The 25,324-nt window shown below is 37.2% G+C and overlaps 1 protein-coding gene across 3 annotated transcripts in view; it reads left to right on the forward strand.

Moving 5' to 3' along the window:
- Nucleotides 1–25,324, forward strand: part of SLC12A6 (solute carrier family 12 member 6) — an 87,375-nt gene that overhangs the window by 6,011 nt on the left and 56,040 nt on the right. The window contains exon 1 of one of the 3 annotated variants that reach the window (XM_065940020.1): nucleotides 16,065–16,273. The exons of the other annotated variants lie outside the window; for them this stretch is intronic. Coding sequence (XP_065796092.1) covers nucleotides 16,150–16,273 — 124 coding nt within the window. The 5' untranslated portion in view covers nucleotides 16,065–16,149. Of the gene's footprint in view, nucleotides 1–16,064; nucleotides 16,274–25,324 lie in introns of those variants that run through there. 3 annotated transcript variants of the gene reach the window in all.

Consider the following 25,324-nt stretch of genomic DNA (forward strand, 5'->3'; position numbering starts at 1 on the left):
CATTACTGTTCTAAAGAAAGTTATGATAATTTACATGTTTCAGTGCCATTCTCCCATATCATCCCACCCTTGCCCTCTCCCACAGAGTCCAGATGACCCAGAGGGATGGGATGGGGAGGGAGATGGGAGGGGGGTTCAGGATGGGGAACACGTGTACACCCATGGAGGATTCAAGTCAGTGTATGGAAAAACCAATACAATATTGTAAAGTAAAATAATAAATACATTTTTTAAAAAGTTATGATCTAATAGAGAAAGCAAACAAAATTTTGTATAAATTAAAATGCTGTATGATAAATGTAGGAAGAGAAGTATACATCAAAATACAAAAAAGAAAAATAAAGTAAATCTTAGAATAATACAATAGAAAAATACAGTAAAGGAAAATGATGAACTGAGGGAAAAATGAACTGAGACCCTGAGAGACTGGAGGACTTGACAGGTAAAATGGTAGTGAAAGATGTAGAAGGGTTAAAGACTGTGATCAGATGTTTGAAAGTTGGGGTCAATGTATTCAGAGGTGGATCAGTTCCAGTGTTAACGTGATCGTAGTATACAGCCTTGGGAGTGGGTTTCTGAGGTGGAGTAAAAGTAAAAGTCAGTTGAGTCAAGAAGCTCCAGGTGTACTTTGAGGCTGGCTGTCACCCAATTTTTATTGGTGGTTGTTAGCTGCCAGAGAGGCAAGAGTAATGTAGATAAGCCTCCCCTTCATGGGGTCACCTCTGTCTGACAACTTGTCTCATTCAACCTCAAATCCAGATAGATCAGATCTCTAAGTCGCTATGTCTCTTACGCAGACTACTTCTGTAGCACCTATTTTAGTTAGGCTGTAAGGTTCTTAAGTACGGGGACTCAAAGCTGTCTTTGTATCCTCAGAGCATAATGTTGTCAATTTTAAAAAAAATGCACAAACTAAAAGTTGAGGATTAGACTTTATTTGGCAGACTTACTGAGGACTTCAACCTAAAGATCGCCCCTCAGCAAGCCCTGAGGGACTGTTATAAAGGACGAGGGTATGGAGGAGCCAGGATATATAGGAGTTTTTGCCAAAAAACCAAATAGTTGAAACATCAAAAGATTACTGCTTGTTAAGGAAAACTAGACATCTCAAGTTAACAAATTTAGTGCTTTTCTATGTATGAGAAGGTGCAAAACTCTGGGCTTATTGAAATCATTCCTTTGAGATGCACCTTAGGTGTCTAGGGCCAGTATCCTGTTTTTCTCCATTTTGAATCTCCTTAAGGTGCACCATTGAGGGTGACTGCAATGACAGATGTCTTGATGGCCTCAACAGCCATTGTTCACTGATACGGCAGGCAACATTCTTTGTCCATCGTATTTAAAAGCTCTTCAGCCAGAAGTGCGGACCGTAGCTCAAAAGGAAAGAGGGATTAATACATATGTGAAGAATTTTCCTACTATAGGTGGGCTTCGAAGGATAAGTAGACATTCACCAAGTGGATAAGGCCTGGCAGTCTTTTCCTTAAATGCTGATAGGTCTTAACAAATATTTATCTGCACTTGGCACCATTACATTACACACAGACATTAAGCCCACTCTACTGATCCACCAATTCTGTATTATTGGTATTCATATCAGTCTCTTGAGCTGGGGTTAAATAATGTTTGACTAAGAATCAGAATAAAATTGGAAAGCTGTCTTTTTTTCTCATAAAAACATGTTTCAAAGTACCAAGCACTTTTTTTATGCCTTTTTAAAAAAGCTTAATTTTTTGCACCAAACAAAACTAAGTGAATTACATTGTATTGACAATTATAGGTAACTATTAACTTTCTTTTAAAAATACCTTTCATATATGATTATTGAATACTATCCATTTCACTTTTACATGCTAATAAAGAGCTGTAACTAACTGTGTATAGGGTAGTAAAAGGGATAGTTTTGTAAAAACATGTGGATTTGGTACCTTCTTAGTTTTCCTAATAGCATCCTCTGGTACATGTTTTTTACCCCAAGCTCAAGTCTCACCCCCCATTTTTTGAAAAGACAAATTATCACTTGTGTGAGACATTTTGGTTACAGACCACGTCCGTTTTTCCCCTCTCCTCAATACTGCAGAGTTAGTGATTAAATTTCATAATGTGTTATCAATATTTTATACCGCAAGTAGCAATCAGCTAAATCCAGAATGTGGCAAATTTTATTGAATAATTAGAATTTTCAACAAATAAGTGAATGTGGTGGAAGAGGAGTTGATGGAAAAGAGGAAAGGCTATTTCAGATAAAAAGAATATCAACCAAATACATGTGTGGACTTTTTTTGGATCCTGATGTGAACAAACAACTGTAAAAAGACTTTTGAGAAAATCAGGGAAACATGACCATGCGCTTAATACTAAACAACATTAAGGAATTATTGTGAATTTTCTTAGGTATATTTATGACACTGGTAAGGTAAAGCCCTTATCTATAGAGATACATATTGACATATAAACAGGTGAAATGAAGTGTATTCCACCCTCCTCTCATACCAAAAAAATAAAATTTGAGAAATAGACAAGACTGGCAAACATTTATGATTTGTTGAATTGGAGTAAAAGGTACATGAAGATTCATCTTACTGTTTTCTCTGATTTTGTGTATATTTGAAAACATCTGTAATACAAGCTTTTAAAAAGTTGGACTGAAATCCAGAAGTAGATTTAATAGAAAGGACTTTCTTTTATAAAGTCTGTCTGAGAATACTCTAGATATTTGATTAAATATTAGTGACTGGAAGAGTGATTGCTTCAATTTCTTGTCTTTTATCCTGGGTGGTCTCTCCTATCTCCTCACTAATTCTTTGCATCAGAGGCCTTTTTCTTTTCCTGTCAGAGGCATGTTTCTTTTTTCTTTTTAATTTATTTTTTTATGAAGGATAATTGCTTTACAGAATTGTGTTGCTTTCTGTCAAACCTCAGCATGAATCAGCCATTGATATACATATATCCCCTTTTTGAACCTCCCTCCCATCTCCCACCCCATCCCACCCATCTAGATTGATACTGAACCCCTTTTCAAGTTTCCTGGGCCATACAGCAAATTCCCATTGGCTGTCTATTTTACATATAGTAATAAAAGTGTCCATATTATTCTTTCCATACATCTCACCCTCTCCTCCCCTCTCTCCATATTCATAAGTCTGTTCTCTATGCCTGTTTCTCCATTGTTTCCCTGTAAATAAATTCTTCAGTACCATTTTTCTAGATTCCATATATATGCATTAAAATATGATATTTATCTTTCTCTTTCTGACTCACTTCACTCTGTATAATAGGCTCTAGGTTCATCCACCTCATTAGAACTGACTCAAATGCGTTCATTTTTATGGCTGAGTAATATTCCATTGTATATATGTACCACAACTTCTTTATCCACTCATCTGTCGAAGGACATCTAGGTTGCTTTCATGTTCTAGCTATTGTAAAGAGTGCTGCAGTGAACAATGGGATACAGGTGTCACTTTCAATTTTGGTTTCCTCAGGGTGTATGTCTCGGAGTGGGATTGCTGGGTCATATGGTGGTTTTATTCGTAGTTTTTTAAGAAATCTCCATACCATCTTCCATAGTGGCTGTATCAATTTACATTCCCAGTAACAGTGCAAGAGCATTCCCTTTTCTTCACACCCTCTCCAGCATTTATTGTTTGTAGACTTTTTGATGAGGACCATTCTGACCGGTGTGAGGTGATACCTCATTGCAGTTTTGATGTGCATTTCTGAGGGATTCTCATAAACTTTGTTTTGCTATTACCTGTACTGGGACTGGAAGAGAAGGAAGAGGGCCTGGGGACCTAAGAATCTTATATAGTCATGCTTTTCCATGTTAAAGCTGTTAAAATAAGAGGAATGTTTTAAGGCAATTTGTGCTGACCTAGAAGGACGATATTTTGCTGTAAACTTGGATCGAAGCTGCTCTTTTTTTTCTTCTTCTGTGTAATAAATGCTTTTGGACTAGCCAGACCTAAAATGGCCACCTTTGCAAGCTTCACTGGAAAAGGGCAAACTGGATTTCAGTCTCCCCCTCCTTGCCCTTTTGGTCTGATATAATCTGCATAACTTCACCTGGTGGGCCTGTCGACTCAGAGTAATGCACATTATATGTATTTAAGTTCTTAGTGATGTGTTTCTTAGCAGTAGATATGCAAATTTGGAGAGCTGTATTATAGGAATTATAAAAGCACTTTATTTTGTGATTGTGTAAAACAGTGTATTATTTTAATGAAATGTTAGAAGTAAGTGGAAAACCAAGAAGATATTCCCCATTAAAACCTTGTTATTAGTGCTTTGGTGTACTTTGTAGAATCCCTGCAATGATGTATAAAGTTATGAGCACAAAACTGCAGTGCATACAAGACACACTCACACACACACACACACAGCACCTTGCTTTAACTGCAGAAATTCAATAATTGATTAATAGGAAATGTTATTACTGTATTTGCTCAGTTCCAAAGTGTTCATTTGTCAAAGTTTTAACATTTCTGATTCTCAAGTGCATCTTACTTTTGAAAAATTTTAATCTCCTTAAATCACAGGTAGAACTTAAAGTTACCAAGATATCAGAATCAAACCAATATTGTAAATAAGTCAATCTGAAAGGCTGTGCAAAACTTGAAAATTTGAAGTTACCTCTGGGTATCTTAACTGAAAAAATGTAAGGTCTAAAGCTTTTTTCTTCTTCTTAAAATTTATGTTTTTGTATTTGGACAGGATAGAAAAATGAAAACAAAAGCAGTATTAAGTTGTTAGGAAATGGTAGATATACTTAGGCCTTAGGATTTAACTTTAGTTTTTGTTTTGGGTTTTTTTTTTTTTTCTTACTGGCCGGGAGAGTAGTTTGGCCATGCTGGGTGCATGTGGGATCTTAGTTCCTTGACCAGGGATTGACCTCATGGCCCTTGCATTGGGAGCAAGAAGTCTTAACCACTGGACCACCAGGGAAATCCCATGTTTTTATTTATTTTTTTTTTTAATTTCCTGTTATTTTAACTGAGAGCTGGGTTTCAGTCTTCTGCTTTGTATTTTTGTTGCTCCATAGCTAAGCCTTATTATATTTTATATGGCCTTGAGAAATCCATGCAAGATACTCAGTTGATAGCATTTGTCTGTTTACAGGTGGGACTTTTTGTAGATAGCTTTAATATTTGGCAAAGTGGCACCTAAATTTCCTCTATTGTATCAAAAGCTTTTTACTTTGTGGATAAGAGTATTAATTTTTCATATTGTTAATTTTAAAAAAGCAAACAGTATTAAGTTTAAAACTCTTGTATACACATGTACAGTTTCACTTCAAGGAGCTGTGAGAATTAAATCCATCTGAAATTTATCTTTATTTTGAGAGCATTTGCTTTTAATGTTTAAGCATCTTTTTATATTCAGAAATAATTCACAGTGGCTAATTTACATCAAGATGGTTGTAAAAAAAAATTCTGCTTTTTATTTTATTTTTCTCTAGTTTAGCAGTGTGCTAATTTCCAAACAAAACTTTAGGAATTAATAGAAAATAGAGAATTACATGAGGTTAATTCTCTGTTGAAAAATCATCAGTTTTGATATCATTTCATTTAAAAAATAATGTCATTTACTTATGAGTTAAGACAGATTTCTTCTGCAGGAAAATGAAGCTGACAAGGTTAAGTAACCTGTCCAGAGTCGTACTAGAAATAAATTGAAGAACAGTGATGTGAGCCCAGTGTGTGTGATTCTAACACCACTGCTGTTACCTGTTCTTGGCTCCGCTGAGTCTTGCCGCGCACCAGCTTTCTCTAGCTGTGGCTGAGCAGGGGTCCTCTCCAGTTGCAGCGCCTGGGTTTTTCTCATGATGCTGGCTTCTCTTACTGCAGAGCCCAGGCCCTCGGGCACTCAGGCTAAGTCGTTGGGGTTTGTAGGCCTCATTGCCCTGTGGCACATGGAGTCTTCCTGGAACAGGAATTGAACTCCTTTCCCCTGCATTGGCAGGCGGAATCCTAACCCACTGGACCATCAGAGAAGTCCAAACACCAGTATTCTTGTCATTACACTCTGCTAATACAGCAGGGCAAACTGATTGTCTGAGGAGGCCTAAAAATTGCTGAGAAAAGAAGAGAAGTGAAAGGAAAGGAGAAAAAGAAAGATATACCCATCTGAATTCAGAGTTCCAAAGAATAGCAAAGAGAGATAAGAAAGACTTCTTAAGTGGACAGTGCAAAGAAATAGAGGAAACAGCAGAGTGGGAAAGACTGGAGACCTCTTCAAGAAAAGGAGAGATACCAAGGGAACATCTTAGGCAAAGATGGACGCCGTAAAGGACAGAAATGGTATGGACCTAAAAGAAGAGGTGGCAAGAATACACAGAAGAACTATACAAAAAAGATCTTCATGACCCAAGCGCACACCATGATGGTGTGATCACTCACCTAGAGCCAGATATCCTGGAGTGTGAAGTCAGTTGGCCTGAGGAAGCATCACTACAAACAAAGCTAGTGTAGATGATGGAATTCCAGCTGAGCTCTTTCAGATTCTAAAAGGTGATGCTGTTAAAGTGCTGCACTCAACATGCCAGCAAATCTGGAACAGTCAGCAGTGGCCACGGGACTGGAAAAGATTAGTTTTCATTCCAATCCCAAAGAAAGGCAATGCTAAAGAATGTTCAAACTGCCACACAGCTGCACTCATTTCACATGCTAGCAAGGTTGTGCTCAAAATCCTTCAAGCTAGTTTTCAACAATATATGAACCCAGAACTTCGAGGTGTTGAAGCTAGATTTAGAAAAGGCAGAGGAACCAGGGATCAAATTTCCAACACCTGTTGGATCATAGGAAAAGCAAGGAAATTCCAGATAAACATCTACTTCTGCTTCATTGACTACAGTAAAGCCTTTGACTGTGTGATCACGACAAACTGGAAAATTCTTAGAGAGATGGGAATACCAGACCACCTTACCTGCCTCCTGAGAAATCTGTATGCAGGTCAAAGAGCAACAGTTAGAACTGGTGACGTGGAACAATGGACTGGTTCCAAACTGAAAAGGAGTATATCAAGGCTGTATATTGTCACCTCGTTTATTTAACTTATAGGCAAAGTACATCATGCAAAATGCTGAGCTGGATGAAGCTCAAACTGGAATCAAGATTGCCGGGAGAAATATCAATAACCTTAGATAGGCAGATGACACCACCCTAATGGCAGAAACTTCCTCTTTAGAGGAAATAAAAAGCCTCTTGATGAAGATAAAAGAGGAGAAGTTAAAAAGCTGGCTTAAAATTCAGCATTCAAAAAACTATAAGATCATGGCATCTGATCCCATCACTTCATGGCAGATAGATGGGAGACAGTGGAAACATTTATTTTCTTGGGCTCCAAAATCACTGCAAATGGTGACTGCAGCCATGAAATTAAAAGGCACTTGCTCCTTGGAAGAAAAGCTATGACAAACATAGATAGCACATTAAAAAGCGGAGACATTACTTTGCTGATCAAAGCTATGGTTTTGCCAGTAGTCACATATGGATGTGAGAGTTGGATCATAAAGAAGGCTGAGCATCCAAGAATTGATGCTTTTGAACTGTGGTGTTGCAGAAGACTCCTGAGAGCCCCTTGGACTCCAAGGAGATCAAATCATTCCATGCTAAAGGAGATCAGTCCTGAATATTCATTAGAAGGACTGATGCTGAAGCTGAAGCTCCAATACTTTGGCCACCTGATGTGAAGAACCGACTCATTGGAAAAGGCCCTGATGCTGGAAAAGATTGAGGGCAGGAGGAGAGGAGGGGGATAGAGGATAAGATGGTTGGGTGGCATCATCGACTCAATGCACATGAGTTTGGGCAAACTCTGGGAGATGGTGATGGACAGGGAAGTCTGGCCAACAACAGTTGTTGGCTCTGCTGCAATATTTATTAAGCTGCAAATGTGTAATAGAGTAGAAGAGGTATGAGGAAATGCAAGTTTTATGTTCTGTGTATATTTTTGTAGTTATTTTGCCTCACATTGTGGGCATGAAAGGAAATGGTTTTTTAAAAAATATAGTAAAATGATATGTTTCCAGAATAACCTAAGGTTCTATGTTCCTAGTAAGAAATCTGGCCTAAAAATGCATTTTTCACTCTCTTTTACACAAATGATCTCAAATACTTAGGGCATTATGAAAGTGAATGTGAAAGTTGCTCAGTTGTTTCCACCTCTTTGCGACCCCATGGACTATACAGGCCATGGAATTCTCCAGGCCAGAATACTGGAGTGGGTATCCTTTCCCTTCTCCGGGGCATCTTCCCAACCAAGGGATTGAACCTAGGTCTCTGGCATTGCAGGCAGATTCTTTACCAGCTGAGCCACAAGGGAGGCCCCAGGGCATTATAATAATGCTTAATTAACATGAAGATTTACTGGTTTAGTTACATTAGTCCATTTTAAAAAAAAGCAAGTGAAGAAAGTGTTAGTCGCTCAGTCATGTCCAACTCTTTGCAACCCCATGGACTGTAGCCCACCAGCCTCCTCTTGTCCGTGGAATTCTCAGGCAAGAAAACTGGAGTGGGTTGTCATTCACTTCTCCAGGGGATCTTCCCAACCCAGGGATCAAATCCAGATCTCCTGCATTGCAGGCAGATTCTTTACTGTCTGAGCCACCAAGGAAGCCATCTAAAGTTAATTAATATTCATGTTTTGACCCTTGTCTCAATATATCTATTTTAATTTATTTTTAAACATAAAGTTCTTTTATTAGAGACTTGTTTGTGTGAGAGGAAAAAATCCATTCAAAGCATCATCTGTCATTATGCATTAACCTTCAACACTCATGGGTTCCCACTGGACCACTGAATCTTAACAATAAGTCTGTGCCTGTCATCCTCAGTAGATCTATTTTTAAATGGAGTTTTGTTGCTGGGGAGAAAGAAAGCAATAATTTATAAAACAAATACTTGTTCTCTGACATAAAAATTTACAAGGAAAAAAAATAATAAAAATTTACAAGGAAATTTTGTTTCAAATTATGTTTTCATTTTCCTTTCTTTATATTTTAGAAATATGTCCTAAATTTTTATAATGTTTAATATCAGTTTTACTTTCTATGCACTATTGGTAGCATTGACTAGAAGCCCATAGATCATATTTCATAATGAAAGAATGAAGTATCATACCTCAGAAGTGAAAATCTGAGTTACTGAGTAAGTAGTTTATGTTTTCATATTTAGGTTGATTTTGGGGGGCCTCTCATTTGTAGGTTACAGTTGACACTGGGATGAGCAACCTTATATAGGGAATTGCAGTACTCTGAAAAAGATAACAGTAGAAACCGAGGGCTCTAAGTACTCAAAGGCTTTTGATGATGCCTTCTTTAGTATTTGGATCAGTAGCCAAAATGAAGGGCATATCCCTCAAACTAGCACTAGCCATCAACTGTTATTCTTTCCTCTAGTGAAGACTCACAACTTGAGGTTCCTACAGAAGAAGCTGGGCAAGGTGGTACTGTTGTGCTCTCAAGGCTGATTCTTACACTCCTGGTTTTATATTGTTTGTTATTATGTAGTTAATAGGATAATAAGCCTGCAAGCTCCTTGAGGGCAGGAACAGGGTCTTGTCCATTGCATTCCTCTTTCCTGGCATATGCTATATTGAATAAATGCATGAATCCTTCAGCTTCAGTAAAGCATGAGATTATTCTGATGTTTTGATTTGGAGAACTCTTTGTTATCCTTACCCTATATATAGTATTACGAATCTATCAGAAAAGAGTGTCTTTTTTGTATTTACTGTCTTTTAGTCATCAGTCCCAAAATACATTATAAATACCATTTTATAAAAATCCATTCATAGACAATTTTTATGTAATTTTGAGATTTAAAAGTTTTAATGCCTTACTATCCATGATAGTTGGTCCTCACCAAAGTAACTGACTCATTTAATTCTTTTTATAGTTGTCTACACAGCAAGGGAAAATTTAGAATTTGTTATCATTTTTATACTTTAAATTAATATTTATTGCCCCAGTATTTGAAGGAGAATAAGGATTTGCTGAGTATGTTAAATAGGAAATTTGTGTATAATGAGAGTCTGTACACTTTTCAAATTTAAGTAGTGAACTGCCCATTTACTTCTAATAAAATGTTTAGAACATTCTCTAACAGAGCCATTCAGAGTGAGGAATGCAGATGGTGCTGGACTATGAACTATTTATAAACCTCCTTACCTCTATGAAGAGATAATTTCAGAAATTAAGTTTTTAGAACTTGCTTAGCAATTTGTTAGAGTAAGTTTATGTCTGTTGAATCTAATAATAAACATTAGAATTTGTGTTTTGTATATTTCATTTTCTAGTAATTTTTATTTTATGTTTTTACAAGTCTTTTTTTTTTTTTTTTTGTCCATAATGAATGGCAATTTAAAGAAAAATAGTCCTTTACCAAAGATAATTTGCAATGAGAGTGTGTGGTTCTAGATAATTTGCATAGGTTTTGTATAGTACAGTTCTCAATTTCTTCAAACTAAGTGGAAATACATATATGATTTGCTGTAAAGTTGAGTGGTTTTTTTTTTTAAAGATTGATTTGTTTTGGCTGTGCTGGATTTGTTGCTGCACGTGGGCTTTCTCTAGTTGCAGTGAGAGGTGACTGCTCTTCATTGCGGGGCATGTGCTGCTCATTTCAGTGGCTTCTCCCGTTGGGGAGCGTGGGCTTTGGAGCACGGGCTCGGTAGTTGTGGCGCCCAGGCTTAGCTGCTCTGCTGGCATGTGGGATCATCCCGGACCAGGGATTGAACCCATGTACCCTGCCCTGGCATGCAGATTCGTAACCACTAGACCACCAGGGAGGCCTCTAAAATTGAGTGTTTAATGATGGGATTTAACCAAATATCACAAACTGAAAGAATCCTTGTGTTGAAAGTAATTTCCTATTGACTTCCACTGTTTCCGTGTCTTCACTGAAGCTAACTTGCCTTTTTTTCTTTTTTAATAAATGGGTTGAATAAAATAAAATGCTGGTTATCATGAATTGTTAACCATGATTAAAAATTAATAATAGAATAGAGTGGTAAATTGTACTTTCAAAATATACCCCAAATAGATCCATTCTTTTAAAGAATGGTCATGATTCTTAAAAAAAAAAAAAAAAAAAAGACATAGTCACAAGTAAAGTGTTTTAGTGAAAGTAACTAATAAATATAGCATGTATAATATTTAGCCTAAAGAATAAAATGCCCTTTTTGCCCTAGCTTGGCCTTATATCTCATTGCTTGAAAATACCATAGTTTTTTTTAACCATAGATTTTTTTAAAAAATGTATTGATGTATAGCTGATTTACAGTGTTGTGTTAATTTCTGCTATGTAGCATGTTCTTTTTCATTATGGTTCATTACAGGGTATTAAATATAGTTCCCTGTGCTACACAGTAGGACCTTGTTGTTTATCCATTCTTTATATAGTAGTTTGCATCTGCCAATTCCAAACTCCCAATCCATCCGTCCCTCACCCACTCTTTTCTCTGGCAACCACAAATCTGTTCTCCCCTGGATTTTTTTTTTTTTAATATGAAAATGTACATATTTCAGACCTGCATGCTGCTGCTGTTTTTAAGTCACTTCAGTCGTGTCCGACTCTGTGCAACCCCATAGATGGCAGCCCACCAGCCTCCCCCGTCCCTGGGATTCTCCAGGCAAGAACACTGGAATGGGTTGCCATTTCCTTCTCCAATGCATGAATGTGAAAAGTGAAAGTGAAGTCGCTCAGTCGTGTCCGACTCTTAGCGACCCCATGGACTGCAGCCTACCAGGCTCCTCCGTCCATGGGATTTTCCAGGCAAGAGTACTGGAGTGGGGTGCCATTGCCTTCTCCTCAGACCTGCATGGTGACTGTCATTTCAAATAGTGTTCACCACTCTGGAATCAAAGTTCAGGAAAAGCATTTATGCAACTCTCTAAATTTTATGTGAAATGAAATTTGACCCATAAGTGATTTGTTCCAAAGTTTTTTAGATTTCAGTGAACTTCGTTTAGTTCATTGTATTTTTTTCCCAATGCTTTTTTATGAGAAATTTCACACATACACAGAAGTTGAGAGATTATGTTATAAATGCTCATAACCATGCCCTCTGGAGGCTACGGTTAGCATTCTGCTGTATTTGTTTTATCATATGTTCATCCCTTCCAATGATCCATCTATTTTTGAAGCATTTCAAAGGTAAGTTGCAGACATCAGTGTGCTTCACACTTAAACACTTCAGTAGGTGTATAATGTGTAATGTATAATGTTTTTGAGATTCATTCATGTTTTTGTTGAATGTATCAGTAATTCATTCCTGGTTATTGTTGGGTAATAGGCTATTGTATGAATATACTATAGGTTGTGTATCCTGTGATGGATACCTACTAGGCTGTTTCCTGTTTGAACTGTTATTAATAAGGCTGCTAGTACATACTTGTTCAAAATATTTTGTGATTTTAGCTTTTATTTCTCTTTGGTAAATACCTAGAAGAGGATTTGCTGGGTCATAAAGTAGGTGTGTGTTTAAATTTATTTTAAAAGTGCCAGACTGTCTTCCAAAGTGGTCAACATTTCCATTAACATTTGCTCTGCATCCTTGCCAACAGTTTCAATTGTGATTTTAATTTGCATTTCCCTGATGGCCACTGATGTTGAGTGTTTTTTTCAATTGCTTATTATTACTCTTGTATATAGCTTCTTTTGTGAATTGCCTGTTTGAATCTTTTGCTCATTTTCTGTTGAGTTGTCATGTTACTGTTGAGTGGGTGGGGAAGATCCCCTAGAGAAGGGCATGGCAACCCACCCCAGTATTCTTGCCTGGAGAATTCTGTGTACAGAGGAGCCTGGTGGGCTACAGTCCATGGGGTCACAAAGAGTGGGTCATGACTGAGTGACTAGCACTTTCACTTTTCTTGGGAATTTTTATATGTTCAGACCACAAGTCCTTTGTCAGGCATATGTTTTACGAATGTTTTCTCCCAGTCTTTGACTTGCCTATTCATTTTCATAGTGGTGTCAGTTTTATTGTATTTTTTCAACATTTTATTAAAAAAATTTCAAACATACAGAAAATTGAAAGATTTAAAGTGAACACTCATATACATACCATCCAGAATCTGTCATTAACGTTTTATTACACTTTTCCTGTCACAACTTGTCTATCCATTTATATGCATTTTAAGCTAAATTGTGGATATCAGTTCATTTTCCCCCAATACCTCAGAATACATACTATTAAATAGAATTCATTATCTGCAGCTTTTTTTTCTTTCAAGTTAAACTTTTCATACAGTAAAATACACAACTTTTAAGTGAAGATTGACTGAATTTTGACAAATGCATACACTTGTGTAACTCTTAAACTCCATGTCAAGATGTAGAATCTTACCAACACTCTGGGAAGTTCTCTTTTGTTCCATCCCAGTTAATCTCCACTTCCATTCCTCCAGAGGCAGCCACTGTCCTGTTTTTTTTTCCACCATATTACTTTTGCCAGCACTGTCCTGTTGGTTGTTTCATATATTACGTATTCTTTTGTTTGAGGCTTCTGTAACATAGCATAATGTTTTTGAGATTCATCCATATTGTTGTAGGTATCACTGGTTCATTCCTTTTTATAGCTGAGTAGTAATCCCTTGTATGAATGTATCAGAGTTTATTTACTCATTCTTCTGTGGTCTTCCTGTTTGGGGCTGGGTTTCCAGTTTCAGGCTATTGTTAATAACTGCTATGAACATTCTTATACAGGTCCTTCTGTGGGAATATATTTTCATTCACAGGGTAAATTCAGGGTGGTAAATACTAAGGAGTGCAATTGTTGGATTATAGAGATAAGTACCAGACCCTTTTCCAGAGTGGTGAACCAGTTTGTGCTTCATTAACAATGTATGAAAGTTCCTTCCGTTCCACAGCCCTACCAAATTTGGTATTATCCATCTTCCCAGTTTTATCTGTCATGCTGGCTATGGAATGGTATACCTCCTTGTTTTAGTTTGTTGGTCTTTAAATAGCTGTTTCTTATATCCCACCTTCTCTATCTAACCACTGTTCCTATACAGAGCTTACACATCTCGTCTTTGACACTCTCCCTGGCCCCGTTTCTGTATTACTTTAACTTTGCCTTGAATTTTTTATGATCCTGTACTATCTACAGTCCAGTCTAGGAGAGAACTATTTTAAATTTGCTGACCATTATGGTACCAGAGCATTAAATTGGTAAATAAATTATACCTATTGTAGATTGACAGACATTTGTTACCTTCCTACTTGTTTAGTTTGGGGGGGTTTTTAGAGGGGAGAGGTGACAGGATAACATTTGTACATAGGGTTATATGTACAAGCTACATATAGATTTATAAACACAAGTAATTGTTTCTGTTCATTGACTATAAAAAATTAGGCACGATTCAACTCTTTTTATAAAATAAATATGAAAAGGTAAGATCCCATTGGAAATATCTTCTGACACTAAAATATTAATAAATTTGAAACCTAAAATATAATACGGAAATCTTTTCTGGCAGTTGTTTTAAGTTCCTTTGAGTAAATTAGTTGAGTCGCTGCCTAAGTGGTTAATATGGAAAAATCACCACGGGCACTACCACACCTGACTGACTTCCTTTCTCTCAGAGAAAAAACTCTCAGTAGCTACAAAGTCTTTTTCTTCTTTTTTTCTTGTAGTAATTCTCAGCCTTGGCTGCCTGTTAGAACCATTTGAGGGGAACTTTTAAAAATCCTGTTGCCCAGGTTCTACTCCAGAGCAGTTATATCAGAATATCTAGGATGGGACTCAGACATCAGTAGTTTTAACATCTCCCCAGCTGATTCCAATTTGTAGCCTAAGATTACAAACCAATGTTATACAGGAACCCATGAAATAAAATTTAAGTAAGTGTATATGAGTTTCTTTTCTGTGAAACCTCTACGCTGACTAACATCAAGGGTATTGGAGATTTTTAATTTGGGCTTCACCATTTATAAGCTGTGTGACTTTGGGCAAGTTCTTAGCCTAATGTTTCTGTTTTTGTGATGATTAAATGAGATCCTAATGAAGTTTCTAGTGCAATGCAGTGTACTAGTAGGTCTTTAACAGCTATCGGCTTTGTTCTCTTTTGGAAGTGGTGTATATTGGAATAAATGAGGATTATAAACCATCATTATTCTCTCTTAAATTTAGTGCAATCTTGCTTGTCAGGTGTTACTAACAATGAAATCCTCCCATTACATTATTAACATGGAAATTAGCACAGAGCTCAAGTTACTGAACTCCTTCCTGTGTCAGAGTGTTCGGGTAGGGCATCATACTCTGTTAAAGTCATCAACTGAGAACACAATTGTCTGATAAAATATATCAGGAGTTAAGTATGTTATCTTAAGTGTGTGCTGAAGGAACTATACACCCCTCCATCAGAGATTTTCTTGGATTGTTTTTTCTTTAAAACACAATGTTTAAACTCTGTACGAAACAAAAAATTCTTAACTCTTCCCGTTAAAAATATTTAGCTCTTTTAAACAAATTTGGACTTTCAGGGAAGTTAATGTCTCTTCTTGGGTGTCCTTGTATACCCTACAACATCTCGAACTATGCCTTATATAAAATACAAAGGTATTCGTTAAATATTTGTTGAATGAATGTTCTCATCTGAAAGATAAGAAGAAACATTGACTTGCATGACTGTTTTCAATATGCTTTGATAAAGCAACAACAGAAACTTACAAAGAGTTGATTTTCTAAATTGATGTAGTACCAGTCTTTAATGAGCTGTTCCCTCCTCTTTGTCCTGTGAGACGTGAGGGCAGAGGCTGAGATCCTGATGTGCAAAGGACTTAAAGAAACAAGAGGGTGCGTACACAGTGGACAGTTTCCAGCATTCTTCCCACTCTCCGGTCCTTGGCTTCTCTGGGAAAGCAGCCTAAGCCATTCTTGTGCTTCTCACAGTTTAATAACAAATAAGCAAGAGGTGGAATGCCTAATCCTTTTAAGTGAATGGTAAACACCACCTGAGAAGGCGTGTTTTCCAGGTTCCCCTCCCTTAGGGCTGAAGGTCACGTGAACTGCAAGTACTTCCCGATTCCCTGCCCGGGTCTCCCGTGGGCAGTGATCAGAGTCCGAAAGGGGCACAGCAAGGAAGCGCTAGGCAGCGAGAGTAGACGGGAAGGAAACCGGGAGAGCAGCGTTCGAACCGTAACAATGCCGCACTTCACGGTGACTAAGGTAGAGGACGCAGAGGAGGGGGCGGCAGCGCCCGTCTCCCGGGAAGGGGAGCCCCGGCCAGCAGAGATAAAAGCCCCGACTCAGCATTCGCATGAACCAGGTGAGTGCTCAACCTGGGAGCTTTGGAAAACTGGAGGTCTCGTGAAAGAAATAGTAGCTAAAATATTCAACATGCCTCGTGAAGAATGGAGAAAAAGTATTGTGGTTCAAGTGCTTTTCAGTCAGCTGTTTCACTCCTTTGTATAGCTGATAACTTTTTTCACATTCTGGTTTGTCTTTCCCCACAATGAGTTCAGTGTTCATTACCCACAGGTGAAACTGAACCGGTACCTGTGTATGAAAAGCGTTTTCAAGCAAAAAGAAAGGCACAGTTAGAGGCAATTTATGTGGAATTTAGAATTCATCTTTTGCTCAGTTTAAATTATATCTGGAAAAGTACATCCACAGGGAGCATGGTTCAGTAGTTTTGTACAGTGGACTTCACACTTGTACTTCTCAAGTTCTTCAGTATTTTGCCTCAGTTTTTACCAGTTAAAGAGTCAATAGTAAATCGTCTATAAGCATTCTTGAATGAAAGAACAAAAGTACAGTAGGTCAATTATGGTGACTAGCATAGCTTCAGGTTTAATAAATTTGATGAATGTGATTATTCCTATTATTTTCTCTAAATGGTAACAATTACTCTTGCTGGGGGAATTGTGGCTTTGAATTTTTAACATGCCATTAAAATCTGAGTTAATATTATGGTATTAAATACAGACATAGTTTGAAGCCTTTTATATTTTAAGTCTGTAACTTTCATAAATTTCATAAATTTCTCTAGTCTGTGAATACAGGCAAAGGGAATAAAAGTTTCTTAAAATTCCTTTTGATTCCGTGATTTTAACTTTCCGCTCGCAAGTAAACATGTTGCTGTAACTGCTGTTGACTCTCTCCTGTCCTACCAAGCATTCATGAATTTTTAAGAATCTCTAACTTAAATAGGCTTATCAAAATAAAGCTCCATTTGTTTATCTTTTCGTTTTAGTGAGAGAATTTACTAGGGGAAGATAAGAAAGAAGGTTTTATGGAAACTCTTTTTCCTCCAAGTTATTTTTTTTCCACCAGGGTATTTTTCATTTCGCTAAACAAATAGGGTGATAAGTTGAATTTAAGGTTATTTAAACTCAACAGGGAGTTACTGCATAGGAAAGAGAACTTAGTATTTTGTAATAACCTGTAAGGGAAAAGAATACATATAAAAATATATAAACTGATCATGTTGTATAGCTGAAAATATAACATAACATTATAAATCAACTATATTTCAGTTTAAAAAAAAAGAAAGAAAGGTCAACCCACATTGCACTTATGCCTGATTCTCCAAAACTCTCGGTCAAAGAATTTAGGTTCTCTTTTGGGACTGTGTGTATTTGAAGCTGCGCTTTCTTTGTTGTTTGTGCTTGCTGCCCTTAGATTTTAATCCTTTTTAAGCTTTTGTTTTTGCTGTCGCCTCATAATCCCCCAAAATGCAAAGCGGTGCATTCTTCACTCCTGCTCAATTTTACTATGTTTATTTTTACTATTTTATTATATTTGCTTATTTTACTCTATTATTTCGTCTTTACTGGTTCCATAATGTTTGAGGAAATCCACTTTATTCAGATTAGAACAGTGTAGAAATCATTTATTAGTAACCACCTAGAGAACTGGTGAAACATTTTTATAGCAACCAACCTTTGTAATAAATAATACTGCTAGGCTTAATTTATTTTCTTCTGTAGTAATTGCTTTGGACAAGGAAGAAGTGACAGATATAATATAAATTGAATTTAATAAGGCTTTTTATTTTGGCATTTTCCATGACAGTCCAGAAGGTATCCACGTGAATGAACTGTCGTTTGGTAAGTGAACAATTGATGGAAATACATTTTCTAAATTGTATTTATCAATGTATGGCAAAAACCACTACAATATTGTAAAGTAATTATCCTCCAACTAATAAAAGTAAATTTAAAAAATATTAAAAACAAATAAATTGTATTTATCTTTTTTTTTTGTATTTATCTTTATTTTAGGATTAAATTAGAGGGAAAAAGGAAGGCAACATATATGGGGGAAACCTCAAAGTTTTTTCTTTTTTTTTTGCTTAGGCAAAAAGCGTTGTTGAGGAAGATAGTGGTTGCAGAGCAGTTGCTTGACATATGATAAGTTATAACCTCTTTTTCTTCTGAGTTAAAATCCTAAATTGATCGTGATTTTACTGCAGGCGCTTCTCATACTAGCCAGTTAGGTAACTAGTCACTTTTTTTATGGTGTTTTTCTCCTTATTTGTCTCTGAGAAGAGAAAAATATGATGTACTGTCATAGAAACTGAACATATTTGGAAAGCAGATCATCCCTTAAGATGTGTGTTTTAGAACATGATATGTATTTGAACTAAATAATTTGAGATAGAATAGATAATTGTAAGCATAACAATTTTTTTAAAATGTTTATTTTATTTTTGAACTGTAGTGGGTCTTTGTTGTTGCACTTGGGCTTTCTCTAGTTGTGATGAGCTGAGGCTACTCTTTGTTGCAGTGCATGGGCTTCTCATTGCGGTGGCTTCTCTTGTTGTGAATCACAGGCTGCAGGCGTGCAAGCTCAATAGTTGTGGCACATGGTACTAGTTGTTTTTAAACGTGGGGGATCTTCACAACCAGAGATTGAACTGGTGTCCCCTGCATTGCAAGGCAAGTTCTTAACCATTGGACCACCAGGGAACGCTAAACTAATTTTAAAAAGTACATTGTGGTGATCTTTTTGTAATGTAGAAAAATACCAAATAACTGTTGTACAGTATACCTGAAACTAATGTAATACTGTAAGTCTGTTCAATTCAGTCGCTCAGTCGTGTCTGACTCTTTGCGACCCCATGGACTGCAGCACGCCAGGCTTCCCTGTCCTTCACTATCTCCCAGAGTTTGCCCAAACTCATGTGCATTGAGTCGATGATGCCATCCAACCATCTTACGCTCTGTCCCCCTCTTCTCCTCCTGCCCTCAATCTTTCCCACCGTCAGGGCCTTTTCCAATGAGTTCTTCGCATCAGGTAGCCAAAGTATTGGAGCTTCAGCTTCAGCATCAGTCCTTCCAATGAATATTCAGAACTGATTTCCTTCAGGATTGACTGGTTTGATCTCCTTGCAGTCCAAGGGACTCTCAAGAGTCTTCTCCAACACCACAGTTCAAAAGCATCAATCCTTCAGCGCTCAGCTTTCTTTATAGTCCAGCTCTCACATCCATACAAGACTACTGGAAAAACCATAGCTTTGACTGTACAGATCTTTGTTGGCAAAGTAATGTCTCTGCTTTCTAACATTCTGTCTAGGTTGATCATAGCTTTTCTTACAAGGAGCAAGCGTCTTAATTTCATGGCTGCAGTCACCATCTGCAGTGATTTAGGAGCCCAAGAAAATAAAATCTGTCACTGTTTCCATTGTTTCCACATCTATTTGCCATGAAGTGATCAGACCAGATACCATGATCTTCGTTTTTTGAAATGTTGAATTTTAAGCCAGCTTTTTCACTATCCTCTCTCACTTTGATCAAGAGGCTCTTTAGTTCTTCTTCACTTTCTGCCATTAGGGTGGTGTCATCTGCCTATCTGAGGTTATTGATGTTTCTCCTGGCAATTCCAGCTTGTGCTTCATCCAGCCCAGCATTTTGCATGATGTGCTCTGCATATAAGTTAAATAAGCAGGGTGACAATATACAACCTTGACATATTCCTTTCCTGATTTGGAACCAGTCTGTTGTTACATGTCCAGTTCTAACTGTTGCTTCTTGACCTGCATCTGATTTGTCAGGAGGCAAATCAGGTGGTCTGGTATTCCCATCTCTTTAAGAATTTTCCAGTTTGTTGTGAGCCACACAGTCAAAGGATTTGGCATAGTCAATAAAGCAAAAGTAGGTGTTTTTCTGGAACTCTCTGCTTTTTCTATGATCCAACAAATGTTGGCAATTTGATCTCTGGTTCCTCTGCCTTTTCTAAATCCAGCTTAAACGTCTGGAAGTTCACAGTTCGTGTACTGTTGAAACCTGGCTTGGAGAATTTTGAGCATTATTTTGCTAGTTTGTGAGATGAGTACAATTGTGCGGTAGTTTGAACATTGTTTGGCATTGCCTTTCTTTGGGATTGGAATGAAAACTGACCTTTTCCAGTCCTGTTGCCATTGAGGAGTTTTCCAAATTTGCTGGCGTACTGGATGCAGCACTTTCACAGCATCATCTTTTAGAATTTGAAATAGCTCAGGTGGAATTCCATCACTTCCTCTAGCTTTGTTCGTAGTAATGCTTCCTAAGGCCCACCTGACTTCACACTCCCAAATGTGTGGCTCTAGGTGAATAATCATACCATTGTGGTTATCTGGGTCGTGAAGATCTTTTTTGCATAGTACTTCTGTGTATTCTTGCCACCTCTTCTTAATATCTTCTGTTTCTATTAGGTCCATACTGGTCTTTATTGAGCCCATCTTTGCATGAAATGTTCCCTTGGTATCTCTAATTTTCTTGAAGAGATCTCTAGTCTTTCCCATTCTGTTGTTTTCCTCTATTTCTTTGTATTGATCACTTAGGAAGTCTTTCTTATCTCTCCTTGCTGTTCTTTGGAACTCTGCATTCAGATGGATATATCTTTCCTTTTCTCCTTTGCCTTTTGCTTCTCTTCTTTTCTCAGCTCTCTGTAAGGCCTCCTCAGACAACTGTTTTGTCTTTTTGTATTTCTTGGGGATGGTTTTGATCCCCACCTCCTGTACAATGTTAAAAACTGAACATACATTCGTAAGTCAACTGTACTTTAATTAAAAAACAGTAGTACATTCATCTCTGCCATGCCAACTACTAGAATGCCAGTCTAGTAAAACCCTACTTAATTTGGTTTCGAAGAGAAAGGCAGAGAAACTCAGACTTACGTAACATCTTTCTTGATTCCTTCTTTCTGGTCCAGCTTAGGTGCCCTCTTTATGTTTTCTCTGAGGCTTGTCCACAGAAGTAGCCTGTATCACACTCTGGATTGAATCACCTGTTCACTTGTCTCTCTCCCAAATACCCTACCTATAGGTTCCTTGAGGGTAAAGATCTTGAATAATATTGTACCTCCACGTCCAGGTGAATTGCACACAATAGACAACTCAGTGTACAGACTTGTTTTTTGCCTTTTTTTTTAAATTCACTTAAGCACATGTTCATGCCAGATGTTGTGTTTTTTCCTAAGGCTACAAAGGTGAAGGAGAAGTATAAGTTCTCCACCAAAGGCAGCAGGACAGCTCTGGACCTAGTTACCTGGCTTTGAATCCCAGTCCTACTAATTATTACTAATTAGGAGTAGCGATAATTTCTATTAATTATTGCTTGAGTAACTTTGTGCAAGTGATTTAACTTAGTCTTACTTTACTCATTGATAAAGGGAATAACAGTACTGCATACTTCACAGGGTGGTTGTGAATTAATGGGAAAATGAACATAAAGCACTTAACACATGTGTGATATAGCACTCAAAAATAAGAGCTACTGATTACTTACTATATTGTGATTAGTGGTTTAATAAGAGCAAAAATAAACCACTTTGGATAGCAAATTCTGGAGAAGAATATAATATTGCCTGGAGGGGACCCTGGACAGGTATCTCAGAAGACAGGACATACTGATCCTATTTTAACAATCTTTTTTTCCACTTAACTTTTTATTTTCTATTGGAATATAGCTGAGTAACAATATTATGATTTCAGGTGAGCAGCAAAGGGACTCAGTTATACATATATATGTATCCATTTTCCCTGAAACTTCTCTCCCATCCAGGCTGCCACGTAACTATTTAGCAGAGTTCCCTGTGCTATATAGGACGTCTCTGTTGGTTATCCATTTTAAATATAGCAGTTGGTGCAGTGATTCTTGAAGGGAGGTCTTGATGAGATTACAAGCAATAGAAACAGAAGGAATGAGGAGGGTTTAGAGCAGGTGGGAAACAGACATGTAAAGTAGTTTGCACATTGTGTGTATGGTAAAGAAAGCAAGGTATGAGGCTACTTGGCAAAGTGTTAACCAGTTTTATCCTGTCCCCACTCTGGGATAGTGGGTGCTACTGCCTTTTTAAAGGTAATGAAACTGAGCTCGTTGACCATGAGTAACTTGCCTAAAGCTACCTGCTGAGTAGTAACAGAGCCTGTGTTCAAAATTGATAAATTTTATGTGCTTCCCATCTCGCCATGGTGCCAAGTCCTAGCTTTTGAAAAACAAGAGAAAGCTGTTTAATATCTTAAATGTGTGTGGGTCACAGGGTTTGATGTAAACATTATGAAATCTGTAGTTTTTTTTATAGGAACAGTAAAACAAACAATTTTACTGTTTATTGCACTTACTGAATCAGGTATAAATGTTGCATTTATTCATTTATTGAAGGATAATTGCTTTACAAGTTAAAGTATTTCCATGAAATATTTGTTTCAGATCTTCTACCTCACTCATCAGATTTCTTTTTTTTTCCTGCCACATTGTGAGGCTTGTGGGTACTTAGTTCCCAGACCAAGGATTAAACCTGGGCCTCCACAGTGAAAGTGCAAATTTAACCACTAGACCGCCAGGGAATTTCCTCATCAGATTTTACAATGTCAATGGATTTCAACATCTGAAGTTGCGTTCAGTTGATACAGATAGCAGATTGGAAGATTTCTAAGGAGGTTTTCAGAAATGAACCCATAGCAGGAAAGAAGGAAATCTTTTTTTTTTTTTTTTTTTTTTTTTTAAGAAAGGCGAGAAGAAGAAACTAAGAGGAGAAGAAGGCAGAGAGGAAAAAAGGAAGGAAAGGAACAGTGTAAGATGGGTTGGTCCGGGAAGACAGAGTATTAAGGATGTGTATGCATGCTAAGTTGCTTCAGTCATTTCTGATTCTGTGCAACCCTGTGGACTGTAGCCCTCCAGACTCCTCTGTCCATGAGATTCTCCAGACAAGAATATTGGAGTGGGTTGCCATTTCCTTCTCCAAGGAAGAGAATCTAATATTGGTATTGAAGAGCATCTTCAAACATTAACTCTTAGTAACCCAAATTGCTGGAGAAGGCAATGGCACCCCACTCCAGTACTCTTGCCTGGAAAATCCCATGGACGGAGGAGCCTGATAGGCTGCAGGCCACGGGGTCGCTAAGAATCGGACACGACTGAGCGACTTCACTTTCACTTTTCACGTTCATGCATTGGAGAAGGAAATGGCAACCCACTCCACTGTTCTTGCCTGGAGAACCCCAGGGACGGGGGAACCTGGTGGGCTGCCATCTATGGGGTCACACAGAGTCGGACACGACTGAAGCGATTTAGCAGCAGCAGCAACCCAAATTGCATGAGTTAAGTGAAGTTTAAATTTTATTAAGAACCCTCAAAATGTTAGATTGTAACCTAAACATTAGTTCTGCTTATGTCTACAACTAAAGAGCTTCCTTGTATTGATAAAATCTTTTCTGTAGTAAATATTTAAAAGCTTTTTAACTATTCACATGGGATTTTATATCAACCCAGCTAACACTTTCAGACCTGCATGTTTTAAAATCTCAGTGTCAAAAGTTTGTTTTTAAACTCAGCTTCATGAGGCACGTTTTTCTGCGTCTCTGCCACCACCAGTATTCATTGTCAGAAAGACTAACACCTCCCTGAAACAACATTCTTTTCACCATGTTTTTTTACATATTCTTGAGACCCTAATATAAGAATACAAATTTGAGACTGACTGCTTTCAGCTCTGTACATCTTAAAACTTTGTTTAAATCATTAACCCTTCTTGGTCGTTTTCATGTTATACTCAGACAATGAAAGTGACCAACACTTTCATTCTCCATTTCACTACTGTTATCACCATTTTTTTTTGTATATTGAGGGTTTTTTAGTTGAAGTATAGTTGATGTACAATATTATATGTTACAGGTGTACAATATGGTGATTCACAATTTATCACTGATTTTCTTTTTTTTTTAGAATCTAGCTCCCCAGATTTTCCTTGCTTGATGTACCAGCTCTCTTTGTGCGCTGCTGCTTTTGCCCCACAGGCAATATACCAGAGTAGAATTGATTTAATTTTGTACAGCACCTAATATATGCCAGGTGCTTTATGAATATTGGCTTATTTAATCCTGACAACCACCAAGGCAGGGAACAGTTAATCACCATTTTAGAGATGAGGAAAGTGAAGTGCCAAGAAATTAAATAGTTCTTTTAAGTGGTAGAAGTGAAATTCAAAGCAAGGTCCGTGACTTTAAAGCTGTTTTTCTTTTCATCACACCACCGTCTCTCTGCTTTAAACACATGTTAAAACATGTTATGTTTTCTAAAGTCATCTGCTCTACTTTTTCAGTAGTGACTAATTCTTCTTAGATTCTGTTTCTTTTTGTCTGTGGATTTCTCAAAATTAGTTGAAAGTTACTTGTAGCTTTTAACTTTCTGTGTGTGGGATTGCTTTTTTATTTGGCATAGAGTATTTCCAAATGTAGGATATTCTTTCAAATGATGCTAAAAATTGAGAGATATGAGCAGGCTAGGAATCTGGCTCAATCTGATGGTCTTTTAATAGTCCTCTACCCCTTAACTTTTGAGGGAAATGCACTTTATCAGTGACATGGGAATAGGAGCCTTAAAGACTAAAGGGGGAAAATGGGCATATGGAGTAAGTGAAAGAATTACAGTTTTAAATAACTTTAAGAATAAACATGCTGATAAAGGTATGAAAGATGCATTTATTTTAGTGTATTAGAAACAATTGTAATATTCCATTTCATGGATCTTATAACTTAGAATACAGCTAAAAACACAAGTCTATTTAAAGAAAAATACTAATATAGGTAGAGCATAGACATGGCCAAGATTGATATGGTTCATAAATAGCATAATTGATATTGATCTATTTTGAATCCTCATACACTGAATTGTATCTCATTTCCTTTCCTATGTGTTCTTTACTCTGCTTCATATAAGCTTTTTGTGACTAGAGATTTCCATAGTTGTATTAGAAATGGTGAACCTGTAAGAGTCCTTTTCAAACGCTGTCTTCATCCTTCCACCACCACATTGCCTTTGTCCATATATTTTTCTTCATTTGAATTCTTTTCTTCTTTCTGAACCCGCCTGCCAAGGCAGAAGACATAAGAAAT

The sequence above is a fragment of the Muntiacus reevesi genome, chromosome 7, assembly GCF_963930625.1.
Source record: "Muntiacus reevesi chromosome 7, mMunRee1.1, whole genome shotgun sequence".
Classification (NCBI taxonomy): domain Eukaryota; kingdom Metazoa; phylum Chordata; class Mammalia; order Artiodactyla; family Cervidae; genus Muntiacus; species Muntiacus reevesi.